General features: G+C 45.0%; 8 protein-coding genes across 8 annotated transcripts; 5 read left to right on the top strand and 3 right to left on the bottom strand.

Moving 5' to 3' along the window:
- Positions 1–1,597: 1,597 nt before the first annotated feature.
- On the bottom strand, positions 1,598–1,862 carry N7462_010238 (uncharacterized protein; the record flags this gene model as incomplete). Its single annotated transcript, XM_057081952.1, has 2 exons — positions 1,598–1,616; positions 1,678–1,862. 2 exons carry the CDS (start codon positions 1,860–1,862, stop codon positions 1,598–1,600), a joined length of 204 nt encoding a protein of 67 aa, XP_056928992.1.
- Positions 1,863–2,370: 508 nt separating this feature from the next.
- On the top strand, positions 2,371–3,456 carry N7462_010239 (hemolysin III family protein; the record flags this gene model as incomplete). Its single annotated transcript, XM_057081953.1, has 3 exons — positions 2,371–2,946; positions 3,012–3,242; positions 3,301–3,456. 3 exons carry the CDS (start codon positions 2,371–2,373, stop codon positions 3,454–3,456), a joined length of 963 nt encoding a protein of 320 aa, XP_056928993.1.
- A 2,281-nt stretch (positions 3,457–5,737) lies between these two features.
- N7462_010240 (uncharacterized protein) lies at positions 5,738–7,026 on the top strand (the record flags this gene model as incomplete). The annotated part of the gene is made up of 6 exons (XM_057081954.1): positions 5,738–5,896; positions 5,956–6,034; positions 6,097–6,240; positions 6,306–6,419; positions 6,471–6,665; positions 6,731–7,026. The coding sequence occupies 6 exons, from the start codon at positions 5,738–5,740 to the stop codon at positions 7,024–7,026; spliced, it is 987 nt and encodes a 328-aa protein (XP_056928994.1).
- A 383-nt stretch (positions 7,027–7,409) lies between these two features.
- On the bottom strand, positions 7,410–9,153 carry N7462_010241 (FAD-binding oxidoreductase; the record flags this gene model as incomplete). The annotated part of the gene is made up of 5 exons (XM_057081955.1): positions 7,410–7,690; positions 7,754–7,962; positions 8,024–8,457; positions 8,511–8,978; positions 9,031–9,153. The coding sequence occupies 5 exons, from the start codon at positions 9,151–9,153 to the stop codon at positions 7,410–7,412; spliced, it is 1,515 nt and encodes a 504-aa protein (XP_056928995.1).
- Positions 9,154–10,573: 1,420 nt separating this feature from the next.
- On the top strand, positions 10,574–12,028 carry N7462_010242 (sterigmatocystin biosynthesis dehydrogenase stcV; the record flags this gene model as incomplete). Its single annotated transcript, XM_057081956.1, has 5 exons — positions 10,574–10,782; positions 10,886–10,947; positions 11,103–11,379; positions 11,541–11,590; positions 11,679–12,028. The coding sequence occupies 5 exons, from the start codon at positions 10,574–10,576 to the stop codon at positions 12,026–12,028; spliced, it is 948 nt and encodes a 315-aa protein (XP_056928996.1).
- A 417-nt stretch (positions 12,029–12,445) lies between these two features.
- On the bottom strand, positions 12,446–14,045 carry N7462_010243 (uncharacterized protein; the record flags this gene model as incomplete). The annotated part of the gene is made up of 2 exons (XM_057081957.1): positions 12,446–12,968; positions 13,033–14,045. Coding segments are annotated over 2 exons (1,536 nt in total), but the record flags the coding sequence as incomplete, so codon positions are not given.
- Positions 14,046–19,698: 5,653 nt separating this feature from the next.
- On the top strand, positions 19,699–20,544 carry N7462_010244 (glutathione S-transferase family protein; the record flags this gene model as incomplete). The annotated part of the gene is made up of 3 exons (XM_057081958.1): positions 19,699–19,747; positions 19,808–20,259; positions 20,347–20,544. The coding sequence occupies 3 exons, from the start codon at positions 19,699–19,701 to the stop codon at positions 20,542–20,544; spliced, it is 699 nt and encodes a 232-aa protein (XP_056928998.1).
- Positions 20,545–21,743: 1,199 nt separating this feature from the next.
- On the top strand, positions 21,744–22,664 carry N7462_010245 (ABC transporter substrate-binding protein; the record flags this gene model as incomplete). The annotated part of the gene is made up of 1 exon (XM_057081959.1): positions 21,744–22,664. The coding sequence occupies one exon, from the start codon at positions 21,744–21,746 to the stop codon at positions 22,662–22,664; it is 921 nt and encodes a 306-aa protein (XP_056928999.1).
- Between the last annotated feature and the right edge of the window lie 2,401 nt (positions 22,665–25,065).

Consider the following 25,065-nt stretch of genomic DNA (forward strand, 5'->3'; position numbering starts at 1 on the left):
TAAGAAAACACGTGATCCTAGAGCCTGACCGATAAGGTATCGATTAAGGGCCTCAGGCCTCGAATCGGGAATACCCTCATCTTATAATTTCATATAACAAGAGGAGGCAACTAATACTAGACTAGATCGTTATAATAGCAACGGCGAATCTATTTTCCGTTTCCTATCAGTAAAAAGCTTAGGCTACGAAAGATAGAACTAGGACGGAATAGGGAGCGTAGGAGGGGAAGTTTAGCCGAGGGGCCACGTTATCGCTTCAAGTCTTCAGGGTATTCAGGGTGTGGAATGGAGGGGCTTCAGGGTCTTCAGGTTAGGGGCCGGAACGGACTGAAGATTAGGGCGGCAAGAGGCGATTTCCTAACAAATCAAAAAATACAAAACACAAAAACATACAACAGCAGGGATTCGCTGGTGGTCACCCACCCAACTACTAACCTGCCGGCGTGTGGCTTAAGTACGGCTGAGCGGACGGGAAGCCCTGTTCTCCACACCCTGTGGTCGTATGTATTAGGAGTACAAAGAAGTAAAACTATGAAAGATGAAAGATAGGGTAAGTGCGCACGCAATAGACCAAGGGAGAAGCGGGTCAGAGTCACCCTCCTTCGACAGAAATTCGCGTACTAGCCCACAGGCTGAACGCTGAACCGTGGCATGATATGCTTGGATTGAGTCTTCCGTTTTGAAATGATTTAATTAACTGTTCAAAGCTCATTTGCGTACTAGACCATATCTAGGTACGCGACTCTGGGCTTTCTTTCTTTCTTCGGGAAAAATATAAGTCGACATTGATGGTGGGTTGCCTTCTGGTAGATTGGATAGCCTAAGGATTCAGAAAGATACTGGGAAGGAATATACCGAAATAGGAGATACCAGGTTGGAGGTGATATTCACAAGATCTCCAAATAGATACTCTACTTATTATTATTCTTCTTCTCCCTGTTCTTTTCAGTCTCGATACCATTGAATAGTACATTAAGATCCAGGATCTTCCTCTTGACCCGTAACTTCGACGAGAAAATGACACAATCCGTGTACGAAATAACACTTAAAATACATGGACCAACTTGATTAAATCATTTTTGAAGTTACATTCCACTAATTATCTCACCATGGAATAACATACCCACTCCAATGTCCTTCAACGTAACGAACTTGGAAATCGAATCTCGATAGCATCAAGAAGACGGGTATGGGAATGATAGCTCTCTCAACATCCATTACGATATATTGGTGGATCTCCCAAGGGAATACTCCGAACACATCATCCGTCGATTCTTTTCGGCGATTCGAGTATGTTGTTATCTTGCCCTCGTCAATGATGTCTAGAAAGGCTTGCAGAGGATGTTGTAATGGGAGCCATGGCCATCGTGTCTTTTCAGACCAGACCAGATCTTCCCAGTCTGGAACAAAGGAAGCGAGTTCGGTGTTTTGATCAAATCTATTTGGCCTCTGAGGGTTTCCCTCTACTATGTTCTAATAAACCATAAAAGGAACTCACACTATGCCGACTTTTTCATCACTCTTCGTTCGTGTCGAGGGATACAACCACACATAGCGGTCACCCTTCAATCTGAGAAAAGAGTCTGGGCCAAAAAGCTCATGTTTCCCATGGAGCGCTATTAGGTAAAAGAAAGATGGAAATCTGAAATAGGGTCGAACAGCATGGCTCTTGCTGACCGTAGCAACCTGATCAGGTTCGGCTTTAGGCGAGATGCGAGATCGAATGGAATCGGGGACGACTCTTCCCACCAGGCCTTGGACCGGAGCGAAACGACATCTCGTCCGGCACCAGTCCACGCAAGTCCCAGAATCTGATTGTGAAGCTGGGCCGATAAATGGGGAATAATGCCAGTCACTGGCATCTTGGCCGGATGAAAAATATATTACGAGGGATGCGTAACAAGTTGGACAGGCACTGGTCTTATTAAGAGTTTCGGTAAGCGACGCGGGAAAGAAAAGGAGAAGGCGCTGAGCGCAAAGTAGGAATAAAGAAACGACGAGAAGGGGATGAAGGGTGAAAGATCCAATCGACGGCGTGGAAGGTTTCGTGCGGCGGACGAAAGTGATCCTCTTGCCAATGGCCCCAGTCGCAGCTCAGAGTGCTCACTGCCTCAATTCTCCTTGACGGCCCTATCTGCCTATGCTTGTTGACAAGGTGAATAGCAGCTAGGACTCACCAAAACTCGCCCACGAAATCTGACGGACTTGGGCCGGAAGGATCTCAAAGGTTGGTAAGCAAAGCTAGCCTCTTTCAGGTATGAAGGAAGAAAAGGGCGCAGTGCAAGAAACAGAGCAATGGAAACCGCTTCTTCACTTTCAATGCCCAATCTCCCAGCCCCGCCTCCCGTGCTATTATCAGACACGACAGTAATGGCACCTGCACCTCGTCCTCGAGTTTCGTCGCCGCAACTGCCAGTGGTGAGACCAAAGCGGGGAGATGATTCTCTCAGCCGACGTTTTCTGAGAAGTCCTTCCAAGGCCAGTAAAGCACGCAATGTTCTTCTCTCGTTTGGCGAGCTGCCAGAATGGCAGCAAGATAACAGGTACATTATTCATGGCTATCGCCCGATCTCAGGCTCGGCTCGGGTTTCATTCCGCAGTTGGTCATATGTTCACAATGAGTCGGTCAACATATATTCTCACTTAATACCCGCAGCCATCTTTCTGCTCGGGGAGTGGTATATTCAAAAGTATCTGGCAAGTAGATACTCCAACATGACGGGGGTTGATTTGTTCATATTCGCCTTCTTCCTCTTGACTGCCGTGATCTGCCTAGGGCTATCAACGACATATCACACCTTGATGAATCACTCCCACGAAGTTGAGCAGTTATGGCTGCGACTTGACCTGATAGGCATCGTAGTCTTGACATTAGGCGATTTTGTATCGGGAATATATATGGTCTTCTGGTGCGAACCCTTGCAGCGTAAGATCTACTGGTCTATGGTGAGTCAATATCTTTATGTTCAAAATTTAACCTCATATCCACCACTACTTACTTGGATTGGCAGATTGGGACTCTAGGTCTGCTGACTATACTGATAATGATAAATCCTAAATTTCAGGGCCAAAAGTTTCGCGCTTTTCGGACCCTAACATTCGTGACAACTGGCTTGTCTGGGTTTGCACCGTTGATACATGGAATCAAGATGTTTGGCGTCTCGCAAATGATGAAACAGTCTGGAATGCCCTATTATCTTGTTGAAGGAGTCTTTCTTCTGATGGGGGCGTTGATATATGCGGTAAGCCCCCATATTTCACACATGATGGAAATTGATTCTAACTAATATGGATCTACAGACCAAGTTCCCTGAGAGTCGATATCCAGGGATATTCGACATATATGGCTCCTCCCATCAAATCTTTCACATATTGGTGGTCTTTGCTGCTGTGACACAATTGATTGGAATATTGAAGGCCTTTGACTATAATCATCTCAATCGAACATGCTCTTAGAGGTCTATAAGTCATGCATGAAAGAAATCGTTGTTACTATTTCACAGTACATCGCAGGCTATGGTGCTTTCGCTTGCTGAGCATCCTCTGAGAGCCACTACATATATAGCCGCATAAAGAGTAGTTCAACTTATAAAAAATTCACTACAGACGGTCTAAGTACGTTAGTTGACTAAATCTGATTTAAACGACAAATAATTAGCCAGCAGAAATCTCCTCTCTAAACCGTAGCCTTCTTCACTCGTTCCGCCCGCCATTGATTTATTGAAACTAAAACATCATGACATCCTTCAGTATCCATCCACATTTCGTCGGAAAAGACTCCATGACTTCTCAATTCATTATATCCCAGGGTAAGCCCCATACCGATCAGGTGGCTCCGGTATTCCGCGTATCCCAGCTAGCCATCTGATCTTCACGTAGATCCTGGTTTTTAAGAACGTCTCTTACAGAAATGAGATCATCTCTGATGCGCAGAAAAGGAAAGCACATCAAAATAATATTGATACAAAGCCGAAGGAATTGTCTTTCAAATACGGGCAGGACCAACTAGATTGAAAATATATAAAGCGTTTTTGTCTTGAGTTCCGAGTAGTCAGGGACGGACTACTAAGGTCGTGAAGGGGGTTGCTTTTGTCCCATCTATGTCGCCCTGGATTAAAAAGATAGTTCGAGTATGAGCCAGTATATAACATAAAATTACCAATCTTGGGATCATCGGAGACTATGAACCACCATATGTTGTCTGATTATTCCCGATTCTGTAGCTTGTTGCGTTGCATACGATTGGTTATTCCGGACCAGTCATCGTCAAAGACACGGGCGCCGCTCTGTTGTGTGGCATTTAAACCAATAAGATCATCCGGATTTTGAGAATGCAAGCGCATGAGATGCTGTATAAAGCTGATTTAAGTGTCATGCAAGGCGCTTATGGTGGGGCACCAAGTCATCCAGTCAACCAACCATACGTAGTATGGCATCTGTCCAATCCTACATCCTACATCCGACATCCAGGGTTAAGGAAAGGCCAATGCGTTCATAGTTCAAGCGATTTTGTAGCCTCCAGTGAGTTCTTGGGCCAGTGATACCCGACAAATCTTCACAAGGTCATGCGCTCATGCGTTGCGATAATGATCGTATAACGCTGTGTCATTCGGAGAATCCGTCGATCTGTAAGCTTATTTTACGATCAGTTTGATCCACAAGCCATTGATTCAATTTAGAAACGTATGCAGCTTGCTGACCAAAAAGCGTGGAAATGAGTGGGGTGTAGGTGTGACTGGAGAGAAAGACGTAACCTGAAATGAAAGGCACAAAAACAGTCGTCCGTGTGGTTGAGACTTGATCGTTAATTTTCACACCGGCTAGGCATAGCTATCATGTCATCAATCTGCATGACTAGCTGGTTAACTAGTTGACTCACGAGATTGTTACATAGTCAATTGGGTGCACGATGAATAAGAGTACTGAAGGATGATAGAGGTATTTAGCCAACCCATAATCTTTTCAGTAAGGAGGCTATTGGATTCCGCTCTGCTCTATTCATAACGAAGACTCCCTAAGGATTCGCCTCTATATATTATAAAGAGGCCGTGTTTTGAAGACGCTATGGGCCTGGGGAGTACATTTAACTATTTCTTTCGTGCTCGGAACTTCAAAATTGTGTCGGTTCAGTTATCCAAAAAAAAGGAACCTCACTCAAGATTTCTCTCATCTTCGTGGGTTTGTTAAAGGAGTTCCTTTGCCACCTGTAGTGCTTTCTCTTGTGTTAATTCGATCCACATAAATGCCATCTGGGACACGAGACGAGATCTCGGTGGATAATTAAACCAGTAGCCAATCCCATAGAAGATGTCATCAAAGTGCAGGCTAAGGAAGTCCATCAACCAATTGGCTGCGTTGTCGGTGGCGGACCGGAAAATGTGAAAGTGGGCCTGGCGGTATCCCATAACTCCGGGTTGTCCTTTTTCCATTTCACTGAAACCGTGGAAGTAGATTTCGACTTGCCGATTGTAATGATGTCACATTTGCGAGGTGGTTCTAGTTGGACGTAATATAAATTACCATGAAGTCGCTTGTCTGGCTAATTTTGACTCGTCTTCACATTCGCACCTTTGCAACTGAATCTTCAACTTTCAAGCACCCTTTTCATTGTAAATCCCGCACCGCTTACTGCCCATACACGTGCGCCCATCCACATTTCAAGGAGCCTTGGAATCACCTGCCCGAAGGCGAGGCATAGTCACGCTAACCATCGTCTGGGCCTTCAGAATCTACCAATATGATCAAGACACTTTCAATTGGCGACCAGCAGGTTCCTGTTCCTGGGTTTGGCGCAATGGGCCTCAATTCTGCCATGGGAGCAGATCTCAATCTTGAACAAGCCGAGCCGGTTCTTTTGAAAGCCATTGAACTAGGCTGTACATTCTGGGATACCGCAGTAAATAACACCTCCGAATTTAGCTGAGAACGTTGGTCTCTAATGCCTTAGCGCTCTAGGTAGCCTACAAGAATGGCGAAAATGAGAAGCTGCTGGGAGATTTTATTAGGAAGCATAATGTCCGTGATAAACTTTTTGGTGAGCATAATAATCTTCCTTCTCTACATTATGTCGTTTCCTTACGTTGTATCGGCACGCAGTGGCCTCGAAGTGTGGGTTTGACGTCTTCAGTCCGCAACGCAAAGTAACCAACTCGGCCGAACACATCAAGGAGTACATCGAGGGAACTATCGATAGGCTTGGTTTCACTCCTGATCTCTATTATCTCCACAGGATCGACCCCAGTACGTATGAAGAACCTCCAGAAGTTGAAAATTGTTGAAGTGGTATCCTAATCCTATAAGCAAAGACACCCCCCTAGAAGAATCCATTGGCACCCTGGATGAACTTCGCCGCAATGGCAAAACAAAGTACATTGGCTTATCCGAATGCTCTGCTGCAACTTTGCGCAAGGCAAATGCGAGTTCGTCTCTCTGCAATTACACATGTGAAAGTGCACACTAACATATACTAGTCGCTAAGATCGATGCTGTTCAAGCCGAGTACTCTGCTTTTGAGACATTGCACGAGACCACTGGCCTAATTGAGACAGCAAAGGAATTAGGGGTGGCCTTTGTGGCCTTCAGTCCTCTAGGACACGGCTGGCTTGTGGATGACTTCCAGTTCAAGTCTCCCGATGATTTCGCCCCTAACGATTTCCGGCGCACTGGTACGTTGTTTTTTACGCTTGCGAAAATAATTGCCTTCAGTTAGTCTGACCTAAGCAAAACTCAGTTCCTAAATTTCAAGGTGAAAACTTCTACAAGAACAAGGCTATCGTTGACGAAGTCAAGAAGCTAGCAAACAAAAAAGGTTGCTCAGTTGCGCAGATCGCCCTAGCTTGGGTTGCTGCACAAGGGTTGATTACTATTCCAGGAACGACTAAAGCATCACGCTTGGAAGAGAACTGGGGGTCTCATGACATCGAATTGACAGAAGATGAGCTGAGGGAGATGCGGAAGATTGTGGAAGCTGCGAAGCCGGTTGGAGAAAGATTCTCTGACTTCTTCCAATCCATGGTTGGCCATTAGAGCCTATAAAAATCCCTGTGCCTATTTGATGGTGGCAAATTTTCGTGTAGAAATAGCTAGAATAGTGCACCTGCCTATAAGCTAACGCAAGATTTCAAAATATCCTAATTCCCTTTCAAAAATGACGTTGAAAGAGTTGCCTCTCTGTAGGGCCACGAGAAAATGAAAAAGGAATGAAATACAGAATGAGCAGCTCCTTTTTTTGACTGACTTTGATTTTCGGTGCCTGTAAGCTTGACTCGACTCTAACTCTAGAAGCATGATTGGAGCCTTTCATACTTGATTTTTGGGGTTGAATTATGCTTTATATTCCATGACTTCTCTCGCTTTCTCACAATAACCGTCTAATCTATCCACAACATAGGGACTTACATATATTTGAATCACAGCAGCTTGACAAATCCACGCCATAAACCTTTTGATGTGAATATTCCATACGGATCCACCGCCTTTTGAGTCCTCTTCAGTCTCTGCAGATTTTCATCTCCATAACCAAAAAATACCGAGTTGGCCTGCGTTCCTGATGCGTAATTGATATATATATACCGATTTGCAACACCCAAGTCATTAGCTGTAGCATTTAGTCTCTCAATTGTGTTTGCCGTCATCCGGTTAACAGCGGCATCGTCAATGCTGTTTGACCATGCCGTAGAGATAAGAATCACTTCGATATATGTTAGGAGAGATATGAATGAAACTCAAGCCTAGAATTTAGAAATTCACTTACGAAAGAGAGGCTCATCTCGGTCGATTCCCAGGGCATTTCCACCTCGCCTTTTCATAGCCGCAATGGCGTTCTTCTGCAGCGGATAGCAAATAAAGTTGGGAACCAAGCCAGGGACCTTCTTGATGGCTTCCACCTCCTCTTGAAAGATCTTGAGCCCGTGTGACAATAAAGCGCGCGATGGCGCCACACTTAGCGTAGCAAAAAGGTGTCTATAAATTTACCATGAGTCATACTCCAATTCAGATTGTGATTTCCACAAAAAGAGCATACCGTGTAGTGCCCATTGAATCAGTCCCGTCCACTACCTGGCTCATGGGACCAATGGCCGTGCTTCTACTCAGCGTGGGAATGCGATTGATAGCCTGAAAAACGGGTGGATCCTGGACTGCTTTCCCGTAACGTTGAGTGCCACTCAGAGTGAATTCATCACCTGCCGCGCTATATGTATAGTATAGATCGTATCCCATTTCCTTGTCACTGGTGAGATGTTCGTCCGTGTACAAGTCATAGACCTTGTCAAGAACTTGATTTGACTGATTCGCAGCATACGTTGTCATGCTAGTAAATACTGGGCCCTGCAAGAAGGTTCGCATAGTGAAGGCCGTGACAATACCGAAGTTGTTTCCGCCCCCACGAAGTGCAAAATAGAGGTCAGGATTATGCGTTTCTGAGGCAATGGTGATGGTTCCGTTCGCGAGAACGACCTGGCCGGAATGTCAGCGGTTAAATTTAAGGGGGGACCAAAAATACCACGCACCTCATATTCATAAATATTATCCAACGACCATCCATACTTGTTCGAAAAAGGTGATGTTCCTCCTCCCAGGGTAAAGCCACCTATACCAACACTGCCAACTCGACCGCCGACGAAAGACAAGTTCTGGGATCCCAAGGCTTCGTATACCTGAAGAGAAGTCGCACCGCCACCCACGCGCGCCATTGTACCCCCTTGAAGAATATCGACACTCTTCAGACGATCCAGGTCCACGGTCACACCGCCGACCGAGTTGGAGTCTCCCGGGTTTCTGGAGTGGCCACCTCCTTTTACAGAAAAGTAGCACCAGTGGGCCACGAGAACTTCGAGTATTTTGGCAACATCAGCGGCCGAGGAAGGCTCAACTCGACAAGCGGGGTGAATCTCTTGTTGCTTCGCGTCCCAGATTGTGAAGTTGTCATTTTGAGGCCAGTGAAAAGCGGGCCCGAAATTCGAGGAAAGCTCAGAGCACTAGAAACAGGTCAGCTATGGTAAGAACTCAGTCGTACTCGATGGGATATACTGCTCGTCGACAGCCTGTAGACACATCCTGGGCTGACGAATCGCTGCCCTGGACAAAACGGCTGTTGGCGCCGGCAGATGCCGAAGCAACAAGACACGCCAGTGGAGCAAGGATTCGAGTCATGGTCAGGCTGCTGTAGTAAAGTAGCCAAGGGAGGAGAAAGACGAGGAATGAATTTTTGATATCTTGTGTCTGCTCTGAAGAATCGGCATTTTTATACCACTACTTTCTTTCCCAACCCCAAAGTTTCCCTTCGCCAAGAAAACATTAACAAACATGAAAATACAAGTGAGTTCACACCCCAGTTTTGTGACTCTAGGCGTGACTATTCAACTGCCAAGCAGATTTACAAGACGATCTCACTCCCATAACTCGTGAACTGGAAGAGTTTCCTTGCTTTGAAACAGAGGGGCCGAATAGAGATCATCTTTACCTACAACCCAGAATGATTGTTCATAAATCGAACAATTTAATTTGTCAATATGCGTACGTATGACATGTAGATCCCAAGAAAATTTCAATGTTTGGCATGGAGCTAGTTCGGTCTCGGATCGTTTCGGGGATCCCTCATGGTCGTAATCAGCATTCTACGCGAAGCCGCGGAACGGTTTTGTAAACGTCGACCGTACCACAGTGGCTCGATCTACTGTCATAAGCTCCAGTTTCTGAAGGTATTACACTGACAGGCTTAATTGCTTTAACTTTCCTAAATTGCGAAAATTAAAGTGGGAAACGCCCTTTGGAGTATGAAGATATGCATGCACATTATCAGGCGAGCCTGGGGTTTTCGTTCCCCTGGCCTTTCCGCGCGACCGGAAAGCATAGTAGCGTCTGAACCCCGGGATGCTGTTATGTTAATATCCTTATTTTATTGGGTCTCTGTTGGAATTCGAACTCTGCCAGTACAGGTGGCATCCAATCTTTCTCCCCATTCTCCATACCACGGACCAATGATATTAAAAGTGTCATCAAATTGCTGGCCACGAACCTAAAGCTCCACCACTTCCTTTCTGGGTCGCCTTTGAGATAATCTGGGGCAACTGGCTCCAAAGGTAAGCCCAGAAGATCTAATCATTGCAAACTCTTCTGTTCCAGACCAAGAAAATACTGATCCAATGTGTCTCCCTTGTTCAATTACCCCGAGGCAAGTATTTGACGATACGAAAGATGTGGTGTGCGACTAGATGACAACCCCTTTCCGATTGGTCCGCTGATCCACCAATGGTGCCGCCAATGCCATCAATATAGGGTCAATCTACCAAGGGTTATCAAGAGGCCACAACAACACCACCATCGCAATTAGGTGAATCGTCGCAAAACTTGTCCAACTATATGAATCTTGTCATCATGCACCTTCCGCACCGGATCTCAGTCCCCACTTCTACAAACTGACCCAGCTAACTCGTCGGAGTCTCGCAATTCTTGTGAGGACGGGGCTGAATGTTCGGGTACTTGAGGTAGGCAACTCCATTTTATGGGAGACACGTCATTCATCTCGTCTGCTCTGCACTTTCTTCTTGAATCAGTTGTGATATCATCCAAGATGTCTATTTTCGCCCTTGCATCGAAACCTCCCAGCATGCTTGGTTTTCACCGTGTCCTCGCTCCGACAGCAGGTGTGAAGAAGGCATTGCCACTGTGTCTTGGAACCATGAAGTTTGGTACCACCTGGTGTTTTCAGCAATTCATTTGTGCGCGACCGAAGACCAATCCCTATCACTCAATCTCGGAAGGATTCCATGGGCGAGTGCAGTAAGGCGCAGTCTTTCGCGCTTCTCGACGCCTTCTTTAACCTAAGAGGCGTATGTGACCAATGACACTCTCGAAGTACTCTGCTGACCCGAATATCGCACAGCGCCAACAATTACCAACAGGAAGAATCGGATATTTGCATTGAGGAATGGATGAAGGCTCGCGGTAACCGCGACAAGATAGTGTATGTCCCTATTTTGTCTGACTTTCAAGAGCCACATTTATTAAGCTTCACAGGATCGCGACCAACTAGACGACCCGGTTCCGCACCTCACATCGCGATACTGCACAGATTTAGTCTAACTTTGTGGGCAATTCAGTCAAGATTATGCGCATCTCGGTCGAGCGTAGCCTTCAAAAATTGGAGACAGATTACATAGATCTTCTGTATGTCCACTGGTGTGACTTCATCTCGTCCGTCGACGAGGTTATGCATGGACTCAATAGTCTGGTAGCTGTTGGAAAGGTGCTCTACCTTGGTGTATCAGACACCCCGGCATGGATAGTTGTGAAGGACAATGACTATGCCCATGCCAATGGCTTACGTCCATTCTCTGTTTATCAAGGCAAGTGGAACGCCGGATTTCGAGACCTCGAGTGAGAGGTCATCCCGATGTGCCGGGATCAGGGAATAGTTCTTGCTCCATGGGCACCTCTTGGTCAAGGAAAGTTCAAATCAGCAGAATTATCTCAGGGTGCCAATGATGATGGCAGTTCCAGAGCCGTCAATCTCAGTGAGCATGACATCAGGGTTTCAGACGCATTGGAGAGAGTCGCAAGGAAGAAGAACTCGAACCTGCATGCAATCGTAAGTACTCGTCAAACCCGCCGCCTCGAAACAACCAGGGTGGAACACAATATAGGGTACGTTTGCTGATGAGTTTGTTTGTTTACAGGCCCTAGCATACGTGATGCACAAGACACCACATATCTTCCCCAGAAAATTGAGCATCTCAAGGCCAACGTCGAGGTGTTGACTGTGTCACTTTCGACTGAGGAACTAGAGGAAATTGACAATGCCGCGCCCTTTGATGTCGGATTCCCTACGAACTTTAATTTCCGAGGCAATTATTCTTCCGACAGGACGGCTGCAGATGTATTCCTAACTCGTGTGTCGACTCACATTGTTGTTCCGCCGCATCCCTTGCTTGTGCAGCCACGTCAAGTTCAATCAAATCACCATGCTCCGGCTACAGACATCACAGACATTAAGAGGATAGAAGTTGGACGGATAAACCAATTATAAAATCTTATAAATTGAAGTTATGATTTTTTTTTTCTATTTCACAATTCCGAAGACCCTGGCTCATCGAAAGGAGAACTGCCCCTTTTTTATAGCCTAGTCTTGGCTCATGAATTGGATAGGACGACCGCTAACAAAAGAAATGGAATACCGGGATTGGCCAGGGCTGCAATATCATAAAAAGTATTTAGCAACTTATTTAGGGGTTGAGGAGCCAAGTAAGACATTGTGGTGTGAACCTCAAACGATAAGGCTCTATCTGACATATCATATATCTCGACACCGGATTTACAGCGATCCCGCAGAATTGTGAGCACAAAGTGAATCATCTTAACATCTATTAAAGATTTATGTTGGAGCTGTGCCTTGTTTGACATTGGCAACCTTTGCTCTGCGACCTCGCTTACACCAATATACGAGGAATCCAACCAAGAGTAGTAGAAAACCGCCTCCAACTCCCGCAGAAAGCCCAATGATTAGTGGGAGATATGTTTGCACCCAGTATGGGGAATCACTCCCTTGATCATTTCCCGTCTCATGGTTCTCGGTATCTCCAGTATCTGACTGATCACAATCATCTCCTCCCCTCCACTGGCACGTTGCCGAATCGCAGCACTGAGCCTCTCGCTCATCACAAGCACCATTTCCACAGTCGCAAGCCTCTCCAGATTCGACGATACCGTTCCCGCACTCTCCATTGTAGCCAGTCTGAGAGTTCACCAAGCAACTCCCGTCGACTTGGCCAGAACCTAGTCGAGAGCAAACAGTTCCAATTGTACAAGGCGAGAAGCGTGTCATGGCGGACCCAGATACAGGATTCATAATATACTGCCCACCAGCGTCACAGGTGTTTGCTGAGAGCGGACAGCACTGTGATGACTGCGTTTCACATGTATCAGCGGTGCAGTCGTGGACTGCTCCGAACATATGAGCTGACTCGTGACTTCATACATCTAGGTAAGCAAAAATTTTCGGCAACTTATCATTTATAATTGATGATGACTCACGCAAAAACTTGCCACTCTGTTTGGGTTCGAGCTACAACATTGGCACTAGCACCACCATTGCTATAACCAGATCCCAAGTTGCAGAGAGCTCCAATCCATGACACTCCAATTTCCCCAGCAGAAACCGAACATCCAGTCAATAAAGTCCAGTATGCATTTTTATCATTCGTTAATCTTTCTCTCCATCGAGAGAAATTTTGAAGTCGTGTGTTAAGGTTCCCTTGGGAACATGGAGCATTCCACGCATTCATGTCTGAAAAACTACTTGGGCATTCGGCATCACTAATAGTCAAATTTCTGATGCCAAGAGTGATATTGAAACTGTTCTCAAATACCACAGATGCAGTGTTAACCATGTTTAAGATGTATTGATGGGCGGCCTCGGAGGAGCTGAAGCTCGCAGTATAGGTGCAATCGGCCATAATGCCAATTTGCGCAATTTGTCTCGTTCCTGGGCAGCCAGCAGTATTGCCAATATTTGCTGCTAGGTCATTGTCACCCAACGTATTCCAAAACTGTCGTTTATTCAAGAGACTCTCCGATGCAGTTGCGCAATATGAAGGAAATACCGATCTGTTGCCAAGTGGGAATTCCGATTCGACTTTGGAAGCTATCATTCCGGTAGACCCGTCATTGAGGGCCTTAAGCTCGACTGCGTACTGTGTGTCCATGATGGTAAATATGCCCTCGAATAGAATACTTTCTCTTTCGTGGATTATGGCAAGTCCTGCCCACCCCAACCTTTTACTGGTCTCCTCTGGTGCTGTTTGCATCCAGACTGAACCTCTCGTGAATTGCACGTGAGGGTTGAGTGAAACAAGAGAACCTCCCGTGCTTCCGTGGTTGGCAAGATACTGGATATGCATGTGTTGGGATACGAGGTCATCATTGTTTTCCAGATTGAAGTGAAGCGTCCTGTTAGATGCTTCAATTGCAGCAGTGATATTGAAGTTTCGGGATCCATGACTTGGAAAAGAGAGATGTGAATTAATCAGTTGAAAGGACTCTTGATTAACTAGAAGAAATAGTCAGGCTGCTATTTATGCAATGAATCATTGAGATCTATCTTATACTCACAATTAGTAGAGGCTGATTTCTGCACAACCACAGCAATCAGGACTTCAAGTATCAAACACAGTCTGAATATATTCATCACAAATACCATTCTTTGTTTGTCTTTTGAGGTGTGACCAGATGCGACTAATGCGTTTAAAACATTATATAGATCGTGAACCTGCATCTTTACATACTCCACTTCACTGTTGCTCTCTGGCTTCATTCGGTATCCCGGTCACAGCCAAGGTGTAAGCAGTAAGACATTTCACTGCAAATAATCATAATCGATTTATTGGCCTATAATGAATCTGTCTAAGCCTCCCGGGAATAAGAACAAAGGCCGTTGCCAAGGAAGGAAGCCCAAGGAGATTAGAGGTGAACGCGCGTCTAGGATAGGAACAAAACAAGACCCGTGGATAAAAGCATTATTGTATGATTTCTAATCGAGAATTTTGACTCCTATCTGCATAACCATAGGACAGCACTTATAGACTCGGTATTGGTTACAGGATCATTTTGGCTCGGTGGCGCAGTAAGTATATCCACTGCAGAGGTCTTGGCGCGTCAGCAATTTGCATTCCGAACGGTCTTGAAATTGTGTTGCCTTCCCTAAGCCACAGCCGAGGCGTGACCTAGAGTTTATCTTCACACGGGGCGAGCAAAAACTAGATTTGTCTCTGCGGACACGGTGTTGTCACTTTCCTAATCATGGTATAGCGATACATGTGCCCATTTGGAATATGGTGCACTTTGTATCCGATAGTCTCCAAGGGCATTCTTCAATCAATTTTCTCGTTCAGTGATGCTTTGATCCTGAATCCCAATCCTAGAATTGGTGGAAACACTGATAATATGTTGGCCTCAATGATGGGGCTTCATATATAGGCAGTTTAAGATTTTCTCCGATCTATTGTTCAAGCACGTCTCTAGGAGCAGAACTGCCCCCCATATCGCTCCAAATGGCCAGATGCCTTGATCTTTCCAGGTTTATTGTTCTGATGAAAGCGTGTTCTCGCGAACTACTAAAAGAAGAGTGAAAAAAGAAACAAAAAAATGGAAAGGAACGCCCTAGATTGTGTCTTTGATTGTTTGTCCCTTCCTACCCAGATGTTTCATGATTGCCAAACAATTTCCGAATCAATTCATACGGAACAGTGGTCTTTCGTTCCGCTTCGACCGCCACCGATTGGTAGACAGAGCCAAATCATAGCAATTCCTAATAACCCAGCCCCAAGATCGAACAAAAGGCTCAGTAACTTCCCATCCTGCTGGGTCCCAAGGATGACTCCAAACGATGATACCACTTCGGCCGGATCGGTTGCTCCCGCTACCCTTCATATCTAGACAAAGCTGAGTCTCCTCCTCGAATTCCCCAGCAAGTATTAGATTATCCCTCATTTGGGGAACAGGAAGTAGATCCAACCATGGGTGATGTGGAATAGAGCGCTGGATTATAGTAGGTTGAAGGCTTGCTGGAAGGACATTTGGAGAGTCATCCTGCCATGGACCCGCAGTGCTGAATGGTGAAATTGCATCATCATGGAGTTGATCGGATTTGAAGCCCAAAATTTTTGTATTTTCCATTAGTGCTCTGGTAAAATTCAATGAGATCAGATTGAGTAACAGATCGGTTCGTGGGGAGCCCATTGTGTAGTATAGGAGAGCCATTCTTTCCAATTGGGCCATTCTTGTTTTTGTGGCAGGAAAATGGGATTCTAGTATGTGCACATCTTCGATATCTTCTAGAGAGGTGAAGTTAATGGCAGTATACGTTGCTCGTGTTAAGTCATTTCCCCGAAGAGTAACGGTATTTTCGGTCGACTGATGCCGTACATTGGAAGGAAAGCCATTGGCCCCCGTAGGTCGGAGCGATGTCTTATTTTGTAATCCTATTATTTTTTTGTGGTCAAAAAAACACCAATTAACGATAGGCGATGGATGCTAGACTTACGTCGAGCCCTTTGATTCAGACGATTTTGAAGCCTCCGACGGATTTTTGGGTCGGTGATGCCTGACCAATCCTCATCCGGCCATGCGCTAAGGCGCTGCGAGAATGATCTAATAGCGATCTGCCTTTGAGCCGGACCCTCGGCTGATCGATTCATGTTTGCAATCTTCCGATCCAGCGATGTATGCAACTTGATGACAGGAGAAGTGGGCGCCAATGGATTATGGGTTTGGCTAGGACACACAAAGAATCAAGAGGGTGAAAAGCGAGGCAAGTCAAAGTGCTCCGCTTGTGATTATTAAGTTGATGGCTAATCCTGCAGCCAATCCTACATCCAGCACCCAAGGCTTTGCCAACCGTGGAACGGGCGCCTTCTCGCCGCCAAGCCTTTATATGTCACCCACCCGCATGACGCGAACCCCTCTCGGTAAGGTTCACAAGCGAGCTGCGCACTCCAAAAGACCGTGGTAAATGCCATAGTTTTATTTTATTAATTATAATTCGGGCTTATTATGATTTTAGAAGACTCTTATGTTGAAACTGATATTTAGATTGGTGATAATAAGTGCACCTCAACGTATGACATATTTCCAAGATCCTCGGACCATGGTAGGCCAAGAAGCCGGCGTTTGCGCCCCTGTGAGATGATGACAAAATACACCGGATTGGCCAACAACGCAGATCGGCCCACCCTGTGTCCAAGCCATGCTTAGATACGATTTGAATTACCGCTTTGGTATTTCCAGGCTTAATGTCAAATCAGAAGGATACTGGATCGGCTAAGAACGGCAAAAACCAATGGGAGGGAATACTGACCTTGATGATGTCTAACGATCTGAACTGGTTAGCAGGGAGTGTTGACTATCCCCTACCTCGCCGAATAACGTGTTATGACGCTGTATTTTGAGTAGGATGTTCTACAAAACATATCGGAAATGGGCATTCCTGTAATAACCTGACGCATGTGGGAAAATCGGGAATCGGCACGGGCAATAGATCTTGTAGCTTGAAAATATAGATGAGTCTCTAGTAGTTTTGAGCGGAGTCCTATTTTAGCAATATGTTATACCTTATTAGTGGCTCTATTTCTATTTGGCGAGATTAAGAAACTCAAGGCTCGCTCCTATATGGCCAAACTTGTTTTTTATATCACGGTGCTTAATAGAATGTCTAAATTATAGGCTCCCATAGGATATATTGGTAAAATTATCGGAGAGCGCGCTAATAGTCTCTATACCGAAGACACATAACACTAACTACAGAATTTTATTTCAGCTAAGAGTTAAGTCTCCAGCTCCTGTTGAGCCATTCGTTACCTCTCAGACTTCTATCCAAATCAATTTCAAAAGCGGTTTGCCCCCCTTGAGTCTTACTCCATCCTCTCCATGTGCATACACTGGTTTTAGTGCCCTGAACACCATTATCAAACTTCTGTTCAGTTTGGAAGAAGAAGTCCTGAAGCCGTCGCCATGTATTCCTGTGAAGGCAGTACTGAAAGCACCCAACAGGCGTCACAGCTTGACTTCTATCACAGATTTCAAATCGAAGTCGGTTATGTAGGCGCAAATCTCTGGTCTCTCTGATGAGCCATATTCTAGTTTTGGTAAAGACCTTTCATATAGAAGGAATGACAAGTGTGATACTCCATGTAGTTACAGATCCTGTCTAGTTTGCGTCTATTAAAACGCTTGCTCATATAGCTTCGATTCCTGTATCTTATGGCGGTATTCGGAAGTTGGCAGAATTGGTAAAAATGTTATCTTTGATAGCCTTCATGCTATAATATGGGCATATGTCGACTTCGCCAGCACATGCGAGAGAGCACTTCACTTTAGACATTGAAGAATTAGTGAAAATGAGACCTTTTCCAAAGACATGAGCCCCACCAAGGTGGCAATCAGAACCGCAAGGCTTTTGGGTATGTCTCCACGTTGAATTCAGGGTCCGTCGCATAGAATGCGGATGAAGGCTCTGGCATCGACAACAATATTTCCAGGGATTATTTTGGAGCCAACAGAGTAAATGTGATCTTTCTTGATCAGGAGTAGTAAATTCAGAGATGGATAGCACTATTACCTGCTGCGTACATGCCTTTTTATTTTATAGAAGCTGGGCCACAGTGGTTCCATGTTGTTTAACGTATAATTGAAACCATGCGAAGTAATATTTACAACTCGGTGAGAAGCAGATTCCGTCCTTCGTTGGAAGAAGTTCGAGTATTAACTCCAGTAGCTCCAGTGGGATATTTTGAGAACCCCTCGACTTCAATCGGTGATCTGTAAGAAAAGGTCGCAACAAGTCTATGATGGCTGGCTTCACACTGGAAGGACTCGTGTTAAGTTTGAAACGACTTTTAAGTTCAGGATGCAACTGTTGACGGCCAGTCGGGGATAGAGACGGAGCAACAAAAAAATAGAACCTAGGAGAAATCAGGAATCAGAATATAAACGATAAGATCCAACTATTTGATGCGAATCCGTGTCAGACGTAGTGGGCCGTAGGACTAGATTAGTGCTAAGTCAAGATTGGATAGAAGGCTTAACCTGTTACGGCAGCCGATATCTTACAAACAAATTGCCTACGGGGGCGAATAGAGGAAAATACAACGTATCGTACTTTTAAGTACCAAAAATAGGCAGAGCACTATACATTGCAAAGGAGTATGAAAACATAGTATTTTGGGTCTCCCTCCCCTCTTTCCACCGCATGTAGGAGATATCTCTAGCAGAATCTTGACGATTATTCCATCTTTAATTGAAACCAACAGAAAGCCAATCTCCTAGAAACAGCAATATTAGGGGAATGAATAGAGATCAAAGGGCATTAACAAAATTCAGGTACTAAGTGATGATCAGATGACTTAAACTAAATTGTTTCAGGGAGGCAGTAAGGGCTGGTAGAAACCTCCGAAACTCAACTTGATCTCTAAGAAGTAGGAAATATTGATACCTCAATATCCTGTATAGCTCAAATAAAATTTGTCGGGGGATAATTCCACACCAGGTAGCAATGACTCTGTCGCCTCACTTGTACAGAGGACCAGGCTTCGAGATTGGGGAGCAAAAAGGATGGACCGAACATGCCATGAATAAGTCACCACAGCTTCTTCGAACACTACTGTTACGCGATTGATATTGTATCTGTTATTTTTGGAAGAACGCAAGCGAACGGTAAAATCTGTAAAGAAGTATAGGGAGCAAAATATTCCGAAGTTTGTAAATTTCGTAAGAACGGATGACAGATATCCAGCTCGGACATCTAACCATCACTTGTTAATAGCAAAATTGATGATTTCTCTATATCAATTTTTTTTTCTAAATTTGGTCGAATTCGTGTCGAAGTATTACAAGTTCGGCGTTTCCTGCAGAGGAAACTCCAAAATAGGTTTCTTTATCAATTCGCTTTGATCGCTTCCGTACTTGGGGCGTTACTGGGCACAGACGTTCGCCTTTTCGGAGAAAACCGATATGACTCTAGATAGCATCGAGGGAAGCGGCCCAGCAAACTTGGCTATTACATTGCTCCATGTACACGAGAATCTGGTCTTCACCTTCCAAATCTCTGCTTCTCTTAACTTTTTAAATCAGCTACCCTGGCTCGTCATTGAAGTCAGCCTTGCACTCTTTATTGATAATTTTTAGCCGAGACTGCAAATAATAACTATGGCTGCGATGACGTTTACCAAGCTCTATACCAATCAAAACTGTCCATGTATGTTCTCTGATCCAGCCAGATGAAATGGACGCGTTGATATTATAAAATGCTGAAAAGACCAATCAGGGGCGCACCGTGTTCATATTGCGCTGGCGGAATTAGCTCTTCCGTTCGAGGAGGAGATTACTGACTATAGTAAGCCAAGAACGCCTGAGTATCTCGAGATCAATCCGAGTGGAAAGGTACCCACAATCATATACAACGGCCACATCGTCGTCGAGTCCGCTATCATCGCGCAGTTTCTGGCTGATTCAGTGGCATCGACGCACTTGATTCCACGGACCGGAGGAGCTCAAGGTGCCTTCATGCGTGAGAAGATCGCTTTCTTTGTCGAAACTTATTTTTCGAAAGCCAATATCTACTACTACCAGGCGATAGAAGCCAAGACTAATGAAGACGCCGAGGACTTGGGCAAGCATTACTTTGATGCCATCGTCACAGAGGTTGAGCCTCTCTTACGGGACAAGAAGCCGTTCTTTAATGGCAGCAGCATGCTGACTATGTCCGAGGTAATTACGCTTTATTTAATTTGCGATGCTGGTTTGGTTTCTTTTACCAAGACACCCGAGATACAGAGTGACTGAGACGACTTGCAGGTCCTGACAGCCTCCTTTATCATCCGCATTTTCACGCTGCCTTTCACCAAAGATCCACCGTTGCCGAAATCCATGATAGCTGGTCTAGCAGAATATGCGCCAAATTTCTACGCATGGGCTCAGAGCACCATGAAGCATCCGTCTGTAAATAGCATCTACAACAAAGATGTTTGTGCGGCCGAGATGCGTGATCGATGAGCGAAGGCTCGTGCTTTGGCATAAGCTTGGCACTCAAATTGATCCTGTGAGCTCCGAGTTTCCATCATCAGAAAACTATCCATCATTGGTCATCAAGGCCTCATATTCAAAATCCCTGTTGGTAAAATTTCCAATGGTGTCAAGAAATCAATAGCAGCCAGAATCGGTACTATAGAGCTTCTTAATATCAACTTCTCTAAATGAGCCATTTATTAGGCTGAATACACATAGCTTCTGCTCAACTTTGCTATAATCTGCCTTCTCAGCTTGATAACGTAATTTCCAAAATTTCGCAAGTCATTAAACCTTGGATCAAAACTGAGCCCTCGTGCAGATTTAACACGATGGCATCGTTTGAGATAGACATGTACCATGATCCCTCAAGATCTGTTCTGGATTCACTCCATTGCTGTCCTTTTTGAGTCTTTTCCCCGTCAATAGCGCCGTGAATTTGGGTGAGGAACTCAGCGCAAGGCTCAGCCAGAATGAAGCCATGGTTCATCAACTGCCAATGGAGTAACAACGTGGTATGTTATGTAAGCTCAAATTTGCAGCTCTTAGAATGGTAAAACCCATCAATTTCAATGATCACATAAGAATGGAAAGTTTCATATATGATATTGTTTTTATTTTATTATTTTATTAACGCTCCGAGCTCTATTATATTAGCGTTAGAATTGTTTTGAGCTTGTATCGCAACCTTGGTGTCCAATACTAGGAATTTGCATCGACAATTCGAGATTTATTAAAACCGATGATACTACAAGTTTGAGCAACGCATTGACCTTGCATATTGCAGGAGAAGGGCTTACTGAAAAAAAATTTGTTCATCATAACTTAAAATGGAAAGATTTGATTGACAACCCGAGCAATGGGGGGCTATTGGGATAATCGGGGTTCTCCACGACGGACCATCGGGATTCTCCGAAAATCATAGAAAGCTGGCATCGCGAGTTTTCGCTGATAAAGATTCTTCACTGACGCTAACTTTGAAATGAAGAAATAGAAATTTAAAAGAACTTGTCTCTAAATAATTTTGTCGTCGTACGGCACAGAATTTTATGATTTCAAGACTTCGTTTTTTTGGTTCACATTTATTTGTGGCAACCCACCAAAGCTGCGTGTACCTACTTTTCTACAACCGTACCCTGATTTAAGCTACAATTTGGATCAATTCTCAAACATTTAAGTGGCTAAAAATGCAGCCCTTTCATCTAACTGCCACTGGGTATAATCTCAACTATCTCCCGGAATATATTGCCCTTCGACATGGCTTCTTCCGGGAACAGGGGCTTGATGTGACAGTCAAGATTCCTACACCCTGGGATGGAGTGCTCGACGAGCTCGCCGATGGTTCCGCAATGATGTGCTTAGGAGGAATTTGGGTGCCGTCGATGTATCGTGGAAGGGTGCAGAACTACACCGTATTCGCGCAGATTGCGAATCGGTGTCCTCTCGCCTTGATCCGACGTACCAGCGATAAAAGCTTCAGGCTGCCCGACTTGGCGGGGCGTACTATCCTGATGAAGTCCGGTGGCGGGGCCAGCGTTGGCCTCTTCTTCAAAATGCTACTTCGTGAGAATGGCATCGATGCGAGATCTGTTGACTATATCCAGGATCTAGACGGCGTAATGCTGGGTGATTTATTTCAAGGTGGCATGGGTGATTATTTTGTCACAGACAACCTTTCTGCTCAGGCCATGGTCGCGCGTAATCCTGACGTGACTATTGCCATGCAGATGGTCACGCAAGGAGACATCCCCTGGAGCGTTTATTACCGGGAAACCGCAACAATTACTCCAGAAATTCTCGAAGCACAGAGGCGATTCTGCATTGCCCTTCAGAAGGGTATAGACTGGGTTCTCCAGCACAAGGCGGAAACCTTCCAGGACGAACTGGCTGAGCTTTTTCCAAATCTTCCAATTGACGTCGTCGTGACCGTTACCAATGATTTCCGAAAGAGCGGGATGTGGACGACCACTTCTGTACCTCGCGAGGGCTACGATCGCTGGCAGCTAGGACTGCGCGATGCGCGTCTCATTACAGAGCCAATCGTCTATGAGGATCTTATCGACATCGCGCCCTCAGCCGCCGCGCAGTCTGTGACCAAATCCTCGTGACGACAACGGCAGTAGAAGCCCTGCAGCAGACCGAATTGTGATGTTCCTCTTGTGCTACGACCCAGAAAGCTGTGAGATTGATTGTGATGAGAAACTATATGCTGGTGGGAACGGGATTGCAATTCGTTCAAATATATATCGAGCATTTTGCTTTACTGCATACTGCACAACGCAACTAAGAGTCATAAGCCCGAGTCGCACGCATCAGATTGAAATAGAAGATATTGTAAAAATAATCGAATAATGTATGAACTTGTAAAGGTGGTGTCGAATGAAATGCGATGCTTAATATAATGGTGTCTAATTGTGTGAACTACCTGGCGGAGAGAGTGTTGAATATCTCCTACCTCGCTGACTAGCTATAGCTGTTATCAAACAAACACATTTGATGTTATTCCGGCCGACCGGCTTATTTCGGGTATGAATCGTGCATATAACGATATTTCTTTATAAAGGAGAATACATTGGAATCGGATCGCTTTACCGTTATTCCTCCGGCAAGTAGCGGAATGGCGACATCTAGGTTATAAAAAGAGAATCCCCTCCCCCCTTTTCGAGCTGAATCTCTTCAAGATTCAGTTATTGGGATAATATACCTTTACTATTCTTCTTTGATCCAATAACGACCTTAATATCGTATTTATTTTTCCTTGCCTGACCAACAGGCCGCTACCCTGCAAGTAGCACCTTGATATTAGGGCCGCCCTAAAGCTTAAGTAGAGATTAAAGTCTCCTATAACAACATATTTAGCAAAATAACGCTTTAAGATCTCGTCCAGGAGAAGCTGAATATAAATATTCTTATTTTAAGTATCCGGCTAGTTATAGATATTGTGGATAAAGAGATCTGACTAATCCTAGCCTTGCTAAGCACGTGGAATCTCTAAGATATAATAGTCACCGCTCACGATGCTGTAAGACTAAGTAGTAGGATTTATATTCTTTAACACGAATATATAGACACTTGTCCGCTTCCTCTATCCTGCCTCGGTATATCTTAGCTAAAGCAACTAATAAAATACTGTAGCTAGGTGATTAGTAGTATCGAGGGGTTTATTAGTCTACAGTTCCTATTGAACCAGGGCACTCTGCGGCAAGCCTGAGAATGCAGGCAGGATGAGATAGGTCGGCGAACAGACTAACAAACCACCACAGCCCACGATAGAGGAAGCCTCCTAAAAGGGAAAGCAGAAGTAGATGAAGCGAAGAGAGTGTGAAAGTTGATTCTCTCCCTATCGGAGATGCGAAGCTATATCCTGTAAAGACTGTGTACTAGGAAAGATATCCTCTAATCAGAGATCTTCTATTGTCGGCCATTTCCCCACTACACTAGGTTGGAAGGCCGCCGCTCGTCCCGGTGGTTAGAGGCTCTACAAAAGGTAGTAACTCAAGAGGCTGAGCAGGTAATATGTGAGTAAGCATAGTCGAAGGCTTCCAGATACCCTATCATCTGGATAACAGCGGTGCAGACCACCAGGATGTGCATGAATGAGTGGGAGCTGCACATGTCGAATTTCCCAGGCTACCAACTTTCGGGAAACCTCATCTTTCGAATCACGTGTATTAGCAATTTTCTCCTGTATGGGCAAAATGAGAGACTCTTTGCATAAAGCGCGGTTCTAGATAGAAGACAGTCTATCTTTGCCACCATAGTATAGGTAAAGGTTTTTTTGTTTATCAGGTCTAACCCGAAAATATCGAGCCAATGAATCAAGGGCGCCACAACGGACATGCTAGTCGCTACGAACGCTAGTGTTCGCATGGAGCGATACTTGTAGCTCTGGAGCTTGGGATAAACGTTCGTGATGATGGTCAATGCCCCGAAAACCCCAATCTAGTAACCGATTAAGGCGGTGTTAGATCCGATTACTAGTCCTAGGACCGAAAAACCCGAGTATATGAGATCAACTAACTATAGACTAATACATATTGCGTAGCGTAGTCTCACATCGAAAGATTATGTGTACTCCTAAGATAATATCACCGACTATGAAGATCCCTATACTAAGCATATCTAGTCGGTGGCAGAAATAGTCCACGGAACAAGAGTGGTTTATCAAAGTATGATAAAGAGCCGAAAATGCATAGCAAATGGTCGTCGTAAGCATAAAGAATGAGAAAGCAACAAAATCGGTGCTAGTAACTCTGGAATATTTGCTAGCAAGGTACCGCAAGATAAACTACTCGCCGAGGAGGAAGATAACGGCCGAAATGAGATAGGAATAGATGTTGACCGTCTCGTTGGTGAGATACTACCACTGCGGAACGAGGCGCGAACCGAGCCCGATATAGGCCGGTAATCGTGAAGAATCTACTGGTTGTTGTCGTGTTGAAACCATTCCGGTATCTTATCGAACGAGAGAAGAGCCGGGCGTCCTGCCTCACGGGACCCGGACCTGGT

Source organism: Penicillium macrosclerotiorum, assembly GCF_028827735.1.
Source record: "Penicillium macrosclerotiorum strain IBT 26536 chromosome Unknown utg000010l_segment0_segment0, whole genome shotgun sequence".
NCBI lineage: Eukaryota > Fungi > Ascomycota > Eurotiomycetes > Eurotiales > Aspergillaceae > Penicillium > Penicillium macrosclerotiorum.